Here is an 18,748-nt window from a genome sequence, read left to right on the forward strand (position 1 = left end):
AGTCCTTTGCAAAGAACAAGAATGATCAGGAAGGAACTTGTCCAGGACCAAGAGAAACAACAAATCGGGGAAGCCTGAACAGCGAAGTGCAAAATCAGGAGGAAGGAAGCTGAAATCAAGATCACTTTAGGAGTGAATAAAATATAAATCATTATCTCAGTGTGTGTTTCCTTATCAAATTACAATAACAAACTCTTACAAAAAACAGGCAATCCGTCTGATCCATATTTCATAAGCAAGGACCAACCTGCTTAACCTCTGTTTTAAGTGAGAAGTGGGAAACTTTCTTTTGTCAACCACTACACTCAGATACATTGTTTTCCAGAAGTGATATATGAGACTGCAATTAACAAGGAAATATGTCTCCTCCTTTTCCTCTAAGGAAACCCAGATTAGGCTGGGCTGGCAATCCTGTTCTTTATTTCCCAGTTCTGCCTGTCCAGGTGGCCACACTTCCTTCTCTCACAGGCAGAGTGTCTCAAAGCACCAAATTCACTTTATTACCTTCTCCCAGGATGCTCACTGAATATGGTCATCAAAAAACCTAAGCGCTTTCAACTTGAAGCTGCAGGACTTTCAGACTTTTCTGGGTGAAAAAATACTGGTCATCAACATGCAAGTTCTTGTTCAGTGTGAATTCTGCCACCAACTTAATCCATCTTAGGAAAAAAAAATCCAGACAAACCGCCACCATACATCCTCTTAGTTTCTAGCTTAGCTTCCTTCCCTCATGTCTTGTTATGCAACAGACTTTGAGAGCAGCTGCCACCATGCTTTCAAAGCAAACAGCATTTTAGTTGGCAGAATAGCAGCTGGGAGACACAGAAGTGAAGAAGGCAGGAACATGGCATGATATGATATGGTAAAGTCACCCAGGAGCATCCCAAGTCTACTTCTCAGACTTGGAAACTGGAAACAATGTGCAGAGGCAAAATTCATGGGCTGGTGAAGGATAAGGAGAAAGGAAAAAACACAAGTATGCATTCACTACTTCAGAGGCAGCTGAAGCAGCTGCCTGACCTTGGGCTGGGTGGTCAGTGTGGCAAGGCAACAGGAAAACACTCAAAACATCCAAGGCAAAAAGGAAGTCATTCTCACAGTGTGATCAGAAGTGATTTTTTTTTTTTCAAATTCTGTCTTTTATAGGAACCAAGCTCTGTGTATTGGTGGTTTGAAGACCCTCTCTACATCCCTGTGGTTATGTTACCTCTCACAGACACTTTACCTTCCTGTCCCTTATGTCAGCACAATTCAGAGTAATGACATCCTTGAGCATGTCAGGGATAAAATAACACAAAGAGACATCTGTAGGAATTAAACAATGCACTGTGACTTGAAAAGCAAGGCAAATGTTTTGACAGGTTCTAAGGACCAGGCTGTCAGCCAAAAAAGCAACCTTTTATAGATTTTACAGTGACCTTGAGGTTTCCCTGAGGAAACATGCTGTTCTGCACATGTTTACATTTTGTGAAGTTAAGGGTGGCCAATCTACTCTTTCTAAGGCCACTTAACTGTGCTACCATACCTCAGCCTCAGCATGAACCACCTCAGCCCACAGTTTGGTTTCTGCCCTGCTCTGTCAGCACAACCCACCCTGCAACTGGTGGCTTAAGGAGCACTTGAGCCAGCTGTGCCGGGAGCTCCTTGGCCAGGCAAACAGCCCTTCTGCTCTTATGCATAACAAACATTGCTTTTCTTCCTGGGGAAACCACAGCTTGCCCTGCACTGTGCTCAGGGCAGCAGCACTGCTGGCTCGCTGCCTTCTGATCTGAGTGTGTCAGACTCTTAGAATTATAGAAGAGTTTGGGTTGGAAGGGAGCTTTGAAGGCCATCCAGTCCAACCTCCCCCTGCAATGAGCAGGAACATCTTCCTCTAGACCGGGTTGCTCAGACCCCATCCAGCCTGACCTTGAATATTTCCAGGGATAAGGCATCCACCATCTCTCTTGGCAACCTGCTCCGCTGATTTACCACTCTCATTGTAAAATATTTCTTCCTTATACATAATCTAAATTGACTCTCTTTTAGTTTAAAATTGTAATGCCTTATTCTATACCAACAAATTCCCAGGAGAAGGAACTACAAAATCCCATTGCTCAGGGTGAGTGAGGTATTGCAGACATAAGATTAGCACCTTTGGCCAGCACCCAGGAGGAAGTTCTTCAGAAAACATCGCTAGCAACCATTTGTATCCTTGAGAAAATAAAAATTTTATGTTGCAATCTCTGGAAAACCTCTGGAAATCACTGTCTATTTTATTTTACCAACAAACATAGCTCCAACAAGCACATCTGGGATACAATCCCAGGACATTCAGCACCTCAAGGGATACAGTACCATTGACACATCCTTCTAACTATATTCAAGTTTCTCATTACCACATCTTTTAAGAAGAAAAGTACAAGTTGATGTCACGGCAAACAAAAATTATTGTGGCTTCACAATTGATCTTTAAAGGCCACACGTATTAAAGAATACACTGGATCACTACTGCTTTTCCCAAATTAATTAGTCATACACTTAGAACTCATGAATAATACTTCTCTCATTGATTTATAAAGTCTCACAAACACTGTGCTACAAATGAAAGAAATTATGTGGCCTTATGCTCAATTTGCTTTATTTGGCTTCTTTTCATCCAAGGAAATACAGAAAACAAGACAGACAATATATCAGTACAGCATGTAACTTTAGATAAAAAATAATTAAGGAACACACATGACACAGACAATAATTGTAAAAATATAGAATACACTGTTTTAATTGACTGAAGTTATTTTCAAATCTGAACTAAACTGCAGCTGCTGTGGTCAAAAATACTTCTGCAAATTTATCTCAAAAGTTTTGTTCAAAATATTCTTTTAGAAAGAAAGATTGCCCCAAAACACCCTAAAACCCCCATTAACTCCCATTTTCTGTTCAGAAAGAAAGCAAACTATAAATCAAAACTACTAAAAAGCCTAGTTTGCAAGGATACATTTTTAGTATCCTAAAAAAGTAGGGGAAAAAAAAGGACCAGTTGGTGTTTTGGTTGGATCTGATTTTTTTTTATTTTAATTAGAAAAAGTGAAAGGTACAAATAAATAATTCATATTGCACAGACAACAGTAGAGCAAAGATCACCCCTCACATCCTCAGTAACACAAGCAGACAGACACACTAAAGTTTTTTCCAGACTCTGCACAGGCCACAGCTTTAGAACCAGCAAAATACTTGTTCTGAACACTAAGTTTTAAATCTCTATTGCTGATTTTTCAGCTTGACAGTTGGTACCCTTAGGAAACATATGAGATAAAAAAGGCACAATCCAAAATGCTACACACTCTGGTATGAAGGAGTATTTCAGATGCACAAACAAATGCTCATCAAAGCCAAAAGAAAAAGAGAATACTTTGAGTGATCTTGATACAATGATAAACATTCAGACAGAAGGAAGAACAGAACGAGAAACACCTTAAACTCTAGCACTCATCAGCTGAACAAAAAATCACCAGAGGATCCCCTGCAGTCCTCTCATCTGTCTGTCCTGTCAGTAAAAATGGGCCACTAAGAAGGTACATCCAGAGGTAGGCTTGCATTTAGCAATCTGCCCTGTGGAGAAGGTGCAGAGCCCTGCAAAGGTGCTCAGATGCTGTCATGGTTTAACCCCAGCAGCAACTGAGCACCACTCAGCTGCTTGCACAGTCCCCCAGGAAGGAAGGGGACAGTCAGAACGGTAGCCTCAAGAAGTGGCTGCCAGAACCTGGGCTAGCTCTTAGAGCTCTGGTGCCACGCCAGGAGTGGGGACCTGCCTCGGTATGGGAATTTACCAGAGGCAGAACCTTTAGAGTCACTTGCTCTAAGGTGCCAGACACAAGCCATGACAGGGACTAGGCACAGGAGAAAGGAGGAGGCTTTCTGTCTTGAGGTTCCACAAGGAATGGTTTATTCCAGGTGAAGGGAGCAGGACAGAAAGCCTCAGGCTCCATTGTACAAGCAGTTTGGGCCAGATACAAGTCAGGGTACAAACAGCTAACCAATAGGGAACCCTATGGGGAGGAGGGAGGGGATTACATCAAGTGTCTGGGTCCAATAGTGGTAGGAGGGTGAGGGTGGGTCATATGGGCCAACGGGGCTTCCAGGAGTAGGGGAACTCCAAAGGGATGTTGCAGACAGGGATTGGCCCGAGGTTTAAGTGGCAGAGAACATTTGGGAATCAAGGGTTGGGTTGCCTTGACAGACAGGGAAAGAGCTGGAACAAGGGGCAGGGAATGGCATGAGGGACAGCTTTGAGGGAGGGTAAAACCCCAGGGGAAACCAACTTGGAGAGAACATGGGGGTACAACAGAACAAACCACTTAACAAGGAATCAATAAAATAAATTTGAACCACAACAGCCTCATACTAATGTCTATCAAGAAAATTAACTCTGTCCCAACCAAAACAAGCACAGAGGCAGAGGACACCTGGAGCCTTCAACCCCTCACAAAGATGAGGAGCTGCAGGGCAATGCCCAGGAGTGCACGGCACTCCTGAGCAGCCTGCTCAGAGGGGGTCAAGCACCTGGAACTTTAAGCATGGAAATGGCCAGACCAGCAGGCTTGGGCTGGCAGTGATAAGCAACTTGGAACAGCGGGAGAGAAGCTGCAATCCAGCCTGGGACAGGAGCAGAATTAGGTCCCAGCTCCTAAGAATAGTGCAGTGTCTTTGTCTGCTCCCAAAAGCCTGACAAATCAGTAATCTCTGTCTCTGTAAGACTGCCAGCTGATATTGCAGCCACAGTGGTGACACAGGACAGCGTGACACTACTCAGCGTGTGACATCCCACCCAATGAGGTCCAGTCATGGAATAATGGCTCTTAGCCAGCTAAGCAATTTATCTGTGTTTAAAAAGACACAATAAAAATTGATGAAGACAGGGAAGACTACTCTGAACAGTGCGTAAGATGAGCACAAAAACTATTGACAAAATCCATGCCTTTTGACAGCGCAGCAAGGAGTACAATAGAGACAATGTTTCCACTACTGGGCTTTGTAACCGTCTTCTCCTCACTTACATATTTAACCCCACCACACACATCTCCAAAAAACTCATAAAACACAGAAGAAAACACTCTAGGATTAGGAAAAAAAGTAAAATAAAGTAAATTACTTATATATTGTACAAATTATTTACAATTCTTCTTTCCAAATTGTGGCTGCTACTGCCTTGATTTAGTCACCTGCTTGGAAACCTATTGTTCTTCCCCTATAATTTTGCCAAATGCTGTGTAGTTTGAGTCCAGCAGATATTCTAAACAGAGAAAAAGGAGCTGGAATAACTGGATAAGAGAAGAAAAACCATATGACAGGAAGAGGGTGATGAACTCAAGAGTTGCTGAAAGTGAAATTGCAGACACATGTTGGCAAAAATTAAATCCTCTCTACTCTCTAATGCAAGAGCAATTGGGCACTGGAAGAGAATCCCTAGACAGTCTGCAGAGCTTCTATCCCCGGACATTTTCAGAACTCAGCTGGAAGAAGACAAATACATTTTGCCCAGCAGCAGTATCAAGAGTGGCATGGGCAAAGGTTTTGCCTGACAAAATCTCCTCCTCTGCAGAGTAGTCAACCAAGTAGTCCCTCCAGTCCTACATATTAAGATTAAGGGCCTAGACCAAATAGCAAACACTGTGTTAGTTGTTTCAGTGATCAACTCAGCTTCCAGATAGGGCAGTATATATGATGTCTTCTTTTTTTGCTGCTTTTTCCAGCCAGTCAAGTCACTATGTGTAATGTTGACTTCAGGCTGCTAGCTTCTAATGATCTAGTAGATGGATGGAAATCCTCAAGGATCCTAGGAAACACAAAAACAACACCAGGAAAGGATGAATTGTGGCCATTGTGTTGCTGTCTCAGGTTTTGCTTAGCAGTGTGGTTGCTGTTGGGACAGGAGGAGGAGAAATGCACAGTGGGGAAAGTGGGGAGCAACAGTTACAAACCCACCATTTGGTGAACAACTTCCCTGCTTTTTTAATTCTGGAAATCACACACTGTGCAGAATTCAGAATGTGACACAATGAATATACAAAACCCTGAAAGGATTTGTAAACTGTGAAAAGTAAACCAACTTTCCTCACTAGTAATAATACACCAGTTATTAATTAACTCACATATATTGAGTATATAAATAGTTTGATATTTCAGAATATCTTTTATATGTTTGAGATTCAGTCTACAACACTATCTTTACATGGCTTTGAAGACAGTAATAAAATATATGGTATCTTTACTTTTCATGTAGAAGAGTATGAAAGACGTTCCATATCTAATAACTCTGCATTCAGACAAAGTATTTTGTAAAGGACTTTGGAATCGAGTTTATAAATAATTCTTACCAAGGAAGTGAATGAAAAATTGAAACAGTGAGGCAACTATTCACATATTACAGGAATGCCATTTGTTCTCCCTTTCAGTTGCCAGCCATTTTATTTTCTTGTTATATACAAAGCCCTATTGTTGGAATCAAAAGTAGAAGGAAGGACCAGAAAATTACTTCATAATGCAATATGAGCACAAATATGATGTACAGGATAGCAATTGTACTAGACACATGAGAGCCTTCCTATTTGCAAAGAAAGGGCTTTGTGTTCTAGTGGCATGCCCTCCTTTAGATGCACAGGACAAACTCCAAGATGTTTCTTACACCACTACCTTCATCCTGTTGGTAGCAAAACAGGATTTATTTAATCCTTCCAGACAAAAACCCCAGCCATGAACCAGGAGAGCAGAACTCACCCATGTGACCTCACCTCCCTTCCTCCTCCTGCCACCCCCCTTTCCTGGCTCTTCTAAAAGGAAAGCAGGATAAGGAGCATGCTTTTTCCAGCAAAATGTGACAGAGAAAACAAACAAAACACCTGCCATCCCTGTCCTTCACAAAGAAAACAGACAGCAGTAAAGCATGGAAAGGTTGCAAAGTGTGCCCATCCTCCCTCTATATATGATACAGACCAGAGGGTACTGCCAGGCACATTTCTGTGAACAAAAAATTAGGTGGAATCACTAGGTAACAAGAGTTGTCTTAAAACAGTGTGTGATATAGCCCAGAAAACAATTTTACTTGAGTTGTAAAATATTTATGTCTGAAGGAAAACTGATGGGCAGCCTGACAGCAGAATTACCCTTTCACTGACATTTTTGTCATGAGGGTTGTTTGGTTTTTTAATTCCTCCGCTCAGTAGTTCTGTTTAGGTCTGCTTATCTATACTGTTTTTACTCTGTGGCATTTTTGGGTTTTGGGATTTTTGTTTGGTTGGTTGGCTTGGGTTTGGTTTGGTTTTTTTTTTTTTGGTTTAGCATTAAGAAGGGTAAAGGAATGCAGCTGTTGTATATTCATAGCATAGTTTTTGCTATTTTTCAGGAATTCAAAATAGGACAAATATAATCTCCTACTTCCATAACAGCCACACTTAAGAGGAAACCAAGGCTACTTTAAAATGAGCCAGAAACCCATTCCTCTGTGAGCAGAGGAAGCATGTTATATCCATCTGCCTCAGGAAAGAGGGAGTTATAACTCAAGTTTATCATCTGAAAATCTGGTATTTAGTGGGCTTCTCTGGAATTACTATTCTGAAAATTCTTCTAAAACCAAGCTGCTACTATATTGTTCTCAACTACTGAATCTCTCACTAATAAGAAAACCAGATGTCAAAGCAAACACAGGAGAAACCTCTGAAGTTGTAAGATAAAATAAGAATTATTGTAATTTTTAAGCTAGAGCTTCAAACAGCCTTCCCCAAACTGAATAGAGACTAGAGAATACTGCTATAATGACTCTTCCAGAATTAGTATGTTTACTATAAACAAAGAAATGAAAAATGTAACCAAGTACTTGTTCTTATAAATTTTCTCAAAAACTGGGAATTCCTGCATAGTATGTATTTCCCAGCCTTCCAGGACATATTTGACCACCAATATTTGGGTTTCTCATATCCACATATTATAGCTGATCAGCCAAGCTGCTATTTTACACTTACCAGACCTGATTATATGGTATTTGTAGCAACTGTCAAATTCAAAAGGGAATCTTGAATCTTATCGAATTCAATCAGGGAATCTTAAATTCCTATTCAGAGTATTGAGTGATCTCCAGCTTGTAACAAAGAGGTATTTTGAACCTGTTTTGGAGTACTTGTCTAACATATTAAGCACATGGAGATTTAGCATTTCTTTGGAATACAGATAACTGGTTTGTTCAGACACAAACAGAATCGTAGAATCACTAAGGTTGGAAAAGACCTCCAAGATCATCAAGTCCAACCTTTGACCAAACACCACCATGTCAAGTAAACCATAGCACTAAGAGGTAAAGGCAATGCTGCTTACATCTGAGTTCCATAAAATCTCCACTTGAAGGTGAGCCTGAATGTTTCGATTTCCAAACACGAAAACCACATTTCCATGCTGCTGCTTTCTGCAGAATGGAATTTTAATCTGGCCTACTCTCTTCTATGACTCTTCAAGTTTTCTTCTATGACTGCTCAAGTTTTCTTCTTCCAGGTTAACCTATTCTGTTCAGCTTTCTTACCTATTCAGTATCGTATCTACTAAATTTCAAGTCCCAATTTTTTTCCCCCTTGTTATAGTTTTTTTAAACATAAGTATATTATTTGAATATTTCTGAAGCTTTCCACATGGCAAAATCTGCATAAGCTACCCAAGAGAGATGAACATACCAATTCCTAAAACCCAAACCAAATTAAAAAAAAACCCAACAAAAACAACATTCTGGCCTTGAAATGCATTGGTGACATAGTCCTTCCTCACAGGCTACCACAAGCCTCCAGAAAAAACGTATGTGTGGAATTTTATCTCCCTGCAGACTGATACATCCTGAGAATTAACTATAAAGCTTTTTAACTGTCCAGGCTGAAATATGAGTATCCTGCAAGCCATGAAATAAGCAAGTGATGCTATGGAAAGCATTCAAGTGAAGACACATAAATGACAGGTAAGTCACAGGAATTTATTCAGGCGAATAGCCTTTATTTTGCTTCTACCCAGGCATGTAGCTTCTTAACTGGATTGTTTTATCTCAGTGTTAAGCTCTATTAGCTGAGTAAGGAATGAAAGGATTTAACTTTTTATCAGATGAGCAGTATCAAGAGACTTCAGGCATGGGAGAATTTATGCCTGGTGATTTTTTTGCAGCCTGCTTATTGCACTTATATCAAACGATGGGCACAGCTGGGTTTGCCTGCCTACTTGGTAGAGGATGCGATACAAGTTTTCCAAAGCTCCTATGTCAGCACTTGCTACAAAGACCGCTCAGTTTGATTCCAGATAAGTCACTTATCCACAAATGTTGTGAAGACACTTCACTGGGGACATTTTCAGGGTGAATCAAAATGTATGTATGCTCTGTAACAGATACATAAGGCAAATGCCTGAGGGATGGGACATTGACTTTCAGCCCCAGATACCTGGTTCCCAAGTATCTACCATGAAGAGGAAGGGAACAACAAAAACAAAAGCAAAGCAAAACCTAACCACATTCTCAGATGCAAAAGTACTTTGAAGAAACTTTGTCAGAGAAGGCTCCCCAGCCACCCAGATAAAAAGCTACTGTTTTACTTTAAAAAATTAGTATCTTGACAAGCCTGGAAAGGCTGTGCTTTTTATCTACTGCAGAACGAAAAGAAGTACTGAAGCCCCAGACAGACCCTGGTATTCCTGAGCCAGTGCTATTAGCTCTCTATTGTTAGCTCTCTCTTGTGGTGTTACAAACAGCACTTCCAAAAGTACATGTGTAGGTGCTGCTCCTCATTCCACCCAGTCTGAGGACAACAGAGGGTAAAACCAGAAAAGGGGTTTCTGCAAGTTATTATTTAGGTGAACTAACTACAACCAATGCTTTAAAAAGCATAAACATATTTTACAGATGATCAAGGAAAAAACAAGTCACCACAAAACCAGACTAGGATCTAAAGCTAAGAAGTTTAGAGGATTTCCTCATCATAGTACTTGTGGAGTGGTAACACACTGTAAGTACAGTGTTAAAAATTACTATAACTCCACAGATATTCTTAGTATTCTAAGGATGCCCAGGAAAGTCAAAGTGGAATCCTGTACAAGATAAACTGTTAGCAGCCCTTAGCCACCAGCAGAAAAGAGCCTCCTGGGAGAGGGAAAAAAAAAAATCAGACGGTGACAGTGATCAAACTGCACTGCCACTGAAGTTTTACAGCAAACTAATTAATAATGCCTTCAAGGAAACAGGTGTAAATTAAGAAGACCTTCTACACATTTCACTTAGATGGTCACATAGGAAGGAATATGTTCAGTTGGTAAAAATTACTCTGGATAAAGTAACATTGCCTTTATTCAAAACTGATCCAGGTCAATGCAATACATTTTTGAAACTAAAGGCCAAAGAGCGACTGAAAAGATATAGACTATGGCTAATAAAAACTGGACTACATTAAAAGAACATTACTGACTTACAACCTCACTGCAGAAATCACATCCTGGCATCACAGTTAAACAAAACCCATGAAAAATGGGAAGGAATACAAATAACTCATGTCATTCAAATCCTGCTTTTCTTGATAAACTTTAATCCAACAAACACCCACTACTAAACAGTGCTCATCTAATTTATGTTCCCTGCTCCAGTGAACAGGTATTTACATTAAGTCTTGACCTTGTGACAGTTGGCATGCATATGGCGCCAGGAATCTTGATGTCTTCCCAGACAGCAGGGCATGAGATGCCCTTTCTTTGGAGACACAGAGGGTCTTAAAGCTTTGAGCCCTTAGCTAAGGAAAAAGAGGCACAATGCTTTCAGTTGAAACTAATGCTTTTCTGTGTCTTATGCTTTCCTTACAAGGCAGGGAAGTGGGATCTATTCAGTTTCCCAAGTAAGGGATACTGTAGGCTCTGCTGCTGTGCGCATCACAGTGGCGTCTCCGCAGCAGTAAATAATGTATTACATGAGCCACGTCAGGGAAGAAGGATGCACAAAATGGCTTGGGCTCCAAGCCCAATACCTAGGGTGGTGTAAGATGTAAGAAACCTGCTGCCTGCTGGGGATGACCCTGTTACAAATTATTGCTGAACCCACTTGATGGCATTGCCCAGGGAACTACTAATACCCATGGGCCAGAATCATGCTAGGACATGTTAAGATCCTCAGCCTACTCCAAACATGAACAACCTGGTCCTATCAAGTAGCATTTCACTGAGTGGCACTGGTCCAGCTTCAGGCCCCAGTCCCAGATGCAGTGTGCCAGTGTGTTTCTCATCTGCCACGCAAGAAGCCAAGCGGCTTCAAAACACTGCAAAGCAGCACTCTTTTCCTGGTCAGTCTCAGATCTGCTCCAGGGAGTGATCCCAAAGCTCTACCAGATCACCTCCATCTCAAGGTCTCTCCTTCACAGTATTCTTCGTACAAGCTCATTTGTGTTTGGAATGGTTGTTCTAGAGTAAAGATACGTTTTTATTGTAAGCATTTCACATTTTTCTTCTGATCCTTTAAAAAGCAGGGTTTAGGAACAAACTCCTTGCACTTTAAATTCCAGGTTGGTCTGAAAATTCAGCCAGAAATTTTACCTTCTGAGTTGTTTATCAGATCAATGAAAGCCTCCTATACATTTTACAATTAAGACATTCTATCTGGGATGCAGTAAGTGTTCATTTCTCTTTCCTCTCAGTGGAGACTTTTGCATCTCTGGTAATAGCAGATTCATTAGGTCAAACCCTCTTAATAGTAGATGTTGTAGGTCCAAATTTACAATAGATAGGTGTGATACTCCTTGAAGCATTTCTTTAAATTGTACTATTGCCCTGAAGCAGGTATTTAGCCAGGAACTGAGTAAATATGTACTGGTGTTTCTCAATATATTAGTGGAATTTAAAGCCAGACATGGAATGTGGATTTAGTTAAACAACAGTGAAACCACCAATGACCATCAAATTTCTGTGATTTCTGAAGCTTATGGTGTCCCCCTCATCACCCCCTGCCCTCCAGTCTTTTTCTGTTCATTATGTTACTACTAATTAAAACTAGAGAATTGAATTTATCCATGACCAGGTTATTACACACTCAGAGACATTACACTGACTTTACACTGCAACTTCTCCTTGACTCATCATTAGAAAGCACACTCAAGCCAAATTTGAGCACACTTCTTAATCATATTACCGTTTATCTTAAAAAATAAAAAGATGGTGCCATGACCAGAAGAAAATTATTCCCCTGAAGGGACATCACTCTGCATGAGTGGGTTCCTCACCAATGTTTACTTCATCTGCCAAAAATTATCTGAGCATACTACACTTTGTAAGCTTCCAGGAAAATTTGAAATGAGCGAATTATTTCTGCTGAGACTGCTACTTCCAAAGAAAGTGCAGCATGCTCTGCTTGGATCCTTCCCTCACAATTCTCAGTCTTGGATTGTCCCTTGGCAGTGGGAAAACAGCTGTTAAATTTACATGCAACTGAGGCAACCTTGAAAACTGTAAACATATTACTATTATTATTTATTATTAATAAGTTTACTATTATTATTTATTATTACTAATTTGTCCAGTATGACACTCTCAAACCCCCAAATGGTATCCCAACAAAGTCTTGTTCTTCTCTGCAGATGATCAGACCTTATTATGGGCTCCAGGAAAACCACAAGTTTCCACACATTGGTGACTCACCACTTCAACTCCTCCTGCATAGGATCTTCCTCCAGAACAGAATCAGAACTATCATGACTACTAAAAGCACCACAATAATCACCAGCCAAAGCAATGATGATCCCTCTTCTGTGAAAACAAAACAACAACACAGCAAATTAATCTCATTGTGAAAAAAAGCAAAACAAACCACGAGGATGTCTGATTAATGACAGTGGTTCCTCTGATATTGTTAAAGGTACTGCTAGGATAAATGAAAGCAGCAATTGCTCAAAAGAGAAAATAAACCCATGTGTCTTCAAAAACAAAGCTACTTTTCCACAGAAAATCTGAAGAAAAGATGTGGTCATGGCAAAGAATACTGCCATTCCTATACCTGATACAGTGGTTGGCATACACACATAAGTAGAACTTCATACAAGTCTTAACTCTCTCAGAAGAGTTTTTTTTTTTGTTTCACTTTTTACTTTTAAACACTTTTTAAACCTTTAAACACTGATGAAAAGGCAACAATAATTTTAAGAAAATAAGACCGGCTATGTTTTGCTGCCTGCAAATAGCTCTACCCAACAGCTGAGTGTAAATGTTCCTCCCTGGTTAGACATTACCACTTCATTTGACTGCTATTAATCAAAAGGCTCATCTCAATGTTCACTGATATTAGCTGGAAAATGGTATGACTTGAAATTTATTTGACTTGAGCCAAAACGATTATGTATTTTAACAAATTTATGTTGAACTATTTCTTTGAACTTCTTGTCCTCTAAAATATAAGACTGTTAAAACAAAAAGCTCTTAGCTGATTTTTTATCCACTTAACAAGAAATAACAACAGTCTTAGTTTTCTGCTTTCTGAGATATGCATTTGCTTTTTAGAAGACCAAAACAAAAGAATACTGGGGACAGGACAAAAAGATTAGTATGTTTTTTTCAGAATTGTAATGTAATTCAGAATTAAGAACTAAATTGCTTTTGAATGTTTAAGAGAGCAGATATTAAAAATCAGATCCTGCTCTTTACTACTATTCCTATAACAATCACTTCTTGAGCATGTAATTTCAGAATCAACCCACAGCTACAAGCTGCTTTTCCTGTCTTGCTAATCTACAAGTGGTCTTCAATTTAAGGCTCTATATACAGAGATGTGAATTTTAAATCACTCAAGTCAATGCTCCTGTATTAAGTAAAAATGTTTCTTCAGCTTTTAATGTTTCTATTTATCTGCAGAAACAGGGTCAAAGTCTTTCCAGCAGAACAGAATGTTGGAAAAAGAAATAAATTAACACTATAAGATATTCAGATGTTATATTAATATATCTAAGATTTCTGTATAAACCAAACATAAGTATCTTCAACTGACCCCCTCCCTGTATGCCTGAAAATACTGTTCCTCTCTGACCATTACTGCAGTGGACATGCGCCTTGGCAAAAAATCAGAGAAACCAAAACATCATGTACAGATTATATACAACAAAACATGCAGTAAGTTGAACTGAACATTTGATTCAGAGACAGTTTGTTATGAATTTCAAAATTTCTGACTTGATCAACAACCCATAGAGTTTCTACTCATCATTCTACTCATGGATATTAGCTGACATATATTTATATTTATTTTTAAGCTGTTAAAAAATTATGAAGGCCTACGTGGAAACCTAAGTTCAACTTGTTGTACAATGCATGGTGCCTCTAAACCCTGTATCTCCCCAGTTGATTAGTGTAGTTTTTTCCCTTCTTGGATAGGACTCCAATATGTTACTACCTCAAAGACAACAGTGGATGCAAATAGGATTTCCTGACATATAAACATCTCATTCCCTCTACTTCCCAGAAGATTCCTATCCAAATATGCTACTGCAAAACATGGAAGCCAAGAGAATGCTAACAAGTTGCCTGTACTTATCACCTACCTCCTTTTATTTTCACACGTATTTCAAATGTTTCATTTGTGTTGCTTACTTTGCAGATCAAATCCTGTGCACTGATGCTCTGAATAGTGTAGATTTCCAGTGTACTGGTGATGGACACAATCCCATTTTTGTGCTTGACTGTCTTCTGTGTAGGAGTAGAGTTGAACAGGTTGTTCCAGGTGATGGTGGGCTCTGGGAGGCCATTAGCATTACAGATGACTATCAGATGATCTTCAGAAATGTTGTGATGGACAGATGCATTGAGACCTTCCAACACACAAATGAGACAAGTCACCACCACAGTGAGCACCTGGTCGTAAGCAGTAGTAGCAGCCTAACCATTACAAATTAGAGCAAAGCTTACTGCATTCACACTGAGCCCAATGGCAAGGAATGCAAGAAGAGAAGAGTTCCTCGGGTAAGATCCCTTCCATGACTCAATACTCCTTCCTCCACACTGAAGTAGTACACCCCAAAGATTTCACTCAGTCTGAAATCCAAGTATTAAAATAATCTGTTAAGTAATATAATTTATGGTCCTATCTGCTAATTCCCTATCAATGGTTGGGTTTGGAAGAGCAGCTGACAGCACTGGAGTTGTACTGTGCACCAAAAGGAAACTCCAATGGGCAATGTTGGTTTGCCCAAGTTCCAGATGGGACTGATCAAGGACTTGGAAAGATTCCACTCCTTGTTTTTCAGCTGCTACTCAAGGAGTAACAAACAAGAGCCAAAATGACCACAATAATCTTGAATATGACCCACAGAATTTTGCTCACGGCAGTAGTGCTCTGTTTCTACATCACGTTCCACCAGGGGATGCTCCCATCACTGCAATTCATGAATCTGCTCAAGTAAATACTGTGGGTGAGAAAACACTTCACTAGAGACATATCCCTGCAGAGAACCTCACCAAAAACACTCAGGCAGGTATTTCCTGAGAGAGGACCAGAAGGGAAAACATTGAAGAGACACTTGTAACATCCTGAATCATCCATTCTAGTGTCCCAAAAAGTTATGCTTGTCTTGTTGAGTTCCAAACTTGTGAAATTCATCCTGTCTTTATAGGGCTTCTGAATCCTTAATCCATTCGTTTCACTGTACGTAGCTATATTATCATGTAATTCTTCTGAGTCCTTTTGCCATGTCACTTGCAGAACATCCATGGGTTTTGTCAGGGCACAACTCAGAGTCACACTGTCACCCATCCTCACTGTTGTGTATCCAGCCTGTGGAACCACTGCAATGACAGTGAACAGTTAATGAAATGGGCAGATATCACACATTCAGAAGACTAATGTTGATTCTAAGGCCTGGATTACCCACAGACACAACTCCTTCAGTTACATATTGTTTCTGTGGCTTTCCCCTACAAAAAAGTCCATCTCCTGCATACTCCTAGGAATCAATGAAGTTATGTTAATTTGCATTGGCTGAGACTTTAGCTTTCTTCTAAGCTACTTAAAAAACAAAAAGACGTACCTGTTTCAGTACCTGTATCTGCAGACTTCCCTCTTAAGTTTTACTAAATCAGCTCACGACTTCCTATTCTCAGCAAATACTCAATTTTTGTTTCCTAAGAGCTAGAGGAAGATTGAATGCCTAAGAGAAATATGCAACAAGCCATTATCAGAGAAGTAAACAGCATAATGCCTTTAAAAGACTTTCTGAACTGTAGTTTCAGAGTTCACAGTGCATTTGAGATGGAGGGAAGGAAGTCCTTTTCGGATGCCCCACTCTTGGAAGCTGTCAACTCAGGTTAACGATGGTGTCCAGTGTCACTGTCAATATGGGATGTTTCTTGTCCTTCTCATCTCTAAATGCTGCTCCAGGAGGATTTGTGTCACAACTACCAGCTCCATGTCTCTGTCTCATCTATGTAAGAACGTAAGTCAAGCAGCACCAGCAATCTGTATTTCACCTAGTTTTGTCTCTTACTCTGCTGAAGCCTCAGAAACCTGAAACCAGTTCCCCAAACAATTTCAAGCAGATTTCAGGAAATTCAACTTACCATTTGCCTTTCCAAGCCCAGAATATGCCAAACACAAAACCAGAGCTTGTAAAGTCATTTTGGAAGAGAAAATCTGCTTCACCTAAAGAAAAACAGAGATGACAGATCATCCTCTGGTGATATTGTACATTCAGGGTGCAAGAATTAACAGTAGATTTTTCATGTGAAAAAGAATCTAGTTCGAGGGTCAGACAGCAAGACTTGACAAGTTTTATTGCCCTGTTTCCTTCAACTGGAACTGAAGTTGGTGTTATAGTCAAGAGGAAACACAATTTTGCAAAAAATACTTCTGTAAAACACTCTACCCACTCCTGAGGTTTTTTTTGTCAATGCCTGCAAAACTAGCTGAAGCATCCTGGGACCATCTTCTGTCAAGAATTTAAACCTTTTAAAGATTTTCACAACATTCAAAAAATAAAAGAGACAGTCAGCTGAAAAGCATTTTCTATATTATACAGGTTAAAAAAGAAGGGCTGGTAAATAAATCAATAAATAAGACAAAGAAAAAAGTATTTAAAAACAAATTGCCAAGAATTTGTGTACATACTGCGTACACTCACAACCAGTAGCCTGCATTTAAATTTTAAACACACTACGCTAAAACAACTCCTGATATAACTCTCCAGTTACCAAGAACAAATAGAGACCAAGATGTTACATGTAGAATCAGCAAACAAGAACATATCAGCAACGAGCCCAATGAAAAAAGTTTGTGTAATCAGATATTTGAGCACGGCTATAAGAAATTCAAATATTCCCCTAAGCATGGAGAAATCAAGGGCCAGCATAGCAAGCAAAAACTTGCGAGTCACAGAGCTTCTTTATAAAGCACGGGAAGATGTACCACACCTGCAGGCAAGCAGAGTTTTCAATAACAATCCTTTGCTTCACTGCTTTAGTACCCATTAAAGCCCTTAATGCACCATTGCACACACCTGGGGTAGCAACAAGAATTCACACAGTGAGGAACGAGGCTATACCGTGTAGCTATACCACGCACAGAAAGAAGTCCCTTTAGGTCAGAACTCCAGTCACGGGTGCTGTAGAGAGTGAGAAAACACAAACCAAAACGAACAGAAAAAGAAGAAAAAGAGAAAAGGAAAAAAAAAAAAAAAAACCAAAACAAAACGTTAAAGATTGGGGCAAGCATAGCGCAAATCCTTTACTGCGTCTTCCAAAACCGCACCTCGGAGGGCTCCTGAGCCACGGTCTGTGCCGCTCCCTGGACAAACCGCCCCCCACTACTGTCTGGGAGTTTCCCTTAACTTCAAAGTAATTTGCCCCCTGTTAGCATCACAGAGGTTTTCGAAGGCAGCTGCCGACTGAGCCCAACAGCTGGAGTCCCCTCCCGAGTAGGAAGGGAGGAGGACGGAGGAAGAAGACGCGGCACGCGGGCGGTGCCTCCGGCCTTTCGTCCCCACGGCAGGGTCCCCCTCCCGCCGGCGCTGTCAGGCTGACGCGCACCCGGCACTCACTGCTCATCTCCGCCCGAAACCCTCCTCGGACGTAGGAATGCGTCCGGGGAAGGAAGCGACAGGCATGGCTGCTCACAGCCAAGTACGTGGAAACACGGAGAAAGATAACATAAATCCCGTGGAGGCGGAAGCTCCCAGACCGCATCGCGGTCCTTGTTCCAGAGCTGAGCTGGTGTCCCATCCAGCGCTAACCTTTCCCTCAAGGTTATTCATAACAGCCCAGTAACAAATTATTTTAGGCTATATCGCATATGTAACTGGGAGTGGTCTTTTGCTTTCGCTGCTACCTTCCTGTTGGGTGGGGAGGAAAAGGCGCAGCAGGAGGGATAGTGGACAATCTCTGTGCTATTTTTGTGTTGTTAGATTAGGATCTTCCGCTGATAAAACTACAACAGGGATAACTTATTAGGCCTTGTTGCAGGCTTGGCAGAAAGAACACATTTCTCAATCTGATTAATTAGAAACAGCATTCTCAGTGATCAATACAGGACATTCAGTGCCTGCTCTTTCTTCAGATGCTTTCATACACATGCACACGTTCATACACTGTTCACACCACTTGCAATATTTATCTTGCCAGACTATTTTAAGCCATCATTGCTCACAGGAAAAATCAAACACCACAATTTCAGCCTCTTACCAAAGTTAATGGACAAAGATGCCTACATAAACCTAGAAACTCATTCTTATTTAAGACACAGATC

The 18,748-nt window shown here is 40.5% G+C and overlaps 1 protein-coding gene across 2 annotated transcripts; it reads right to left on the reverse strand.

Annotated features, from left to right (window-relative positions):
• Positions 1-5,346: 5,346 nt before the first annotated feature.
• CD200 (CD200 molecule) lies at positions 5,347-17,791 on the reverse strand. Of its 2 annotated transcripts, none has more exons than XM_058018605.1 (6): positions 17,756-17,791; positions 16,570-16,651; positions 15,472-15,798; positions 14,559-14,825; positions 12,670-12,777; positions 5,347-5,815 (listed from the first exon to the last, which is right to left on the reverse strand). In XM_058018605.1, exons 2-5 carry the CDS (start codon positions 16,625-16,627, stop codon positions 12,674-12,676), a joined length of 756 nt encoding a protein of 251 aa, XP_057874588.1. In that variant the 5' UTR covers positions 16,628-16,651; positions 17,756-17,791; the 3' UTR covers positions 5,347-5,815; positions 12,670-12,673. The 2 variants fall into 2 exon arrangements, with proteins under 2 accessions (XP_057874588.1, XP_057874587.1); XM_058018604.1 differs by lacking the exon at positions 17,756-17,791 and adding an exon at positions 17,505-17,557.
• Between the last annotated feature and the right edge of the window lie 957 nt (positions 17,792-18,748).

The sequence above is a fragment of the Melospiza georgiana genome, chromosome 2, assembly GCF_028018845.1.
Source record: "Melospiza georgiana isolate bMelGeo1 chromosome 2, bMelGeo1.pri, whole genome shotgun sequence".
Lineage (NCBI taxonomy): Eukaryota > Metazoa > Chordata > Aves > Passeriformes > Passerellidae > Melospiza > Melospiza georgiana.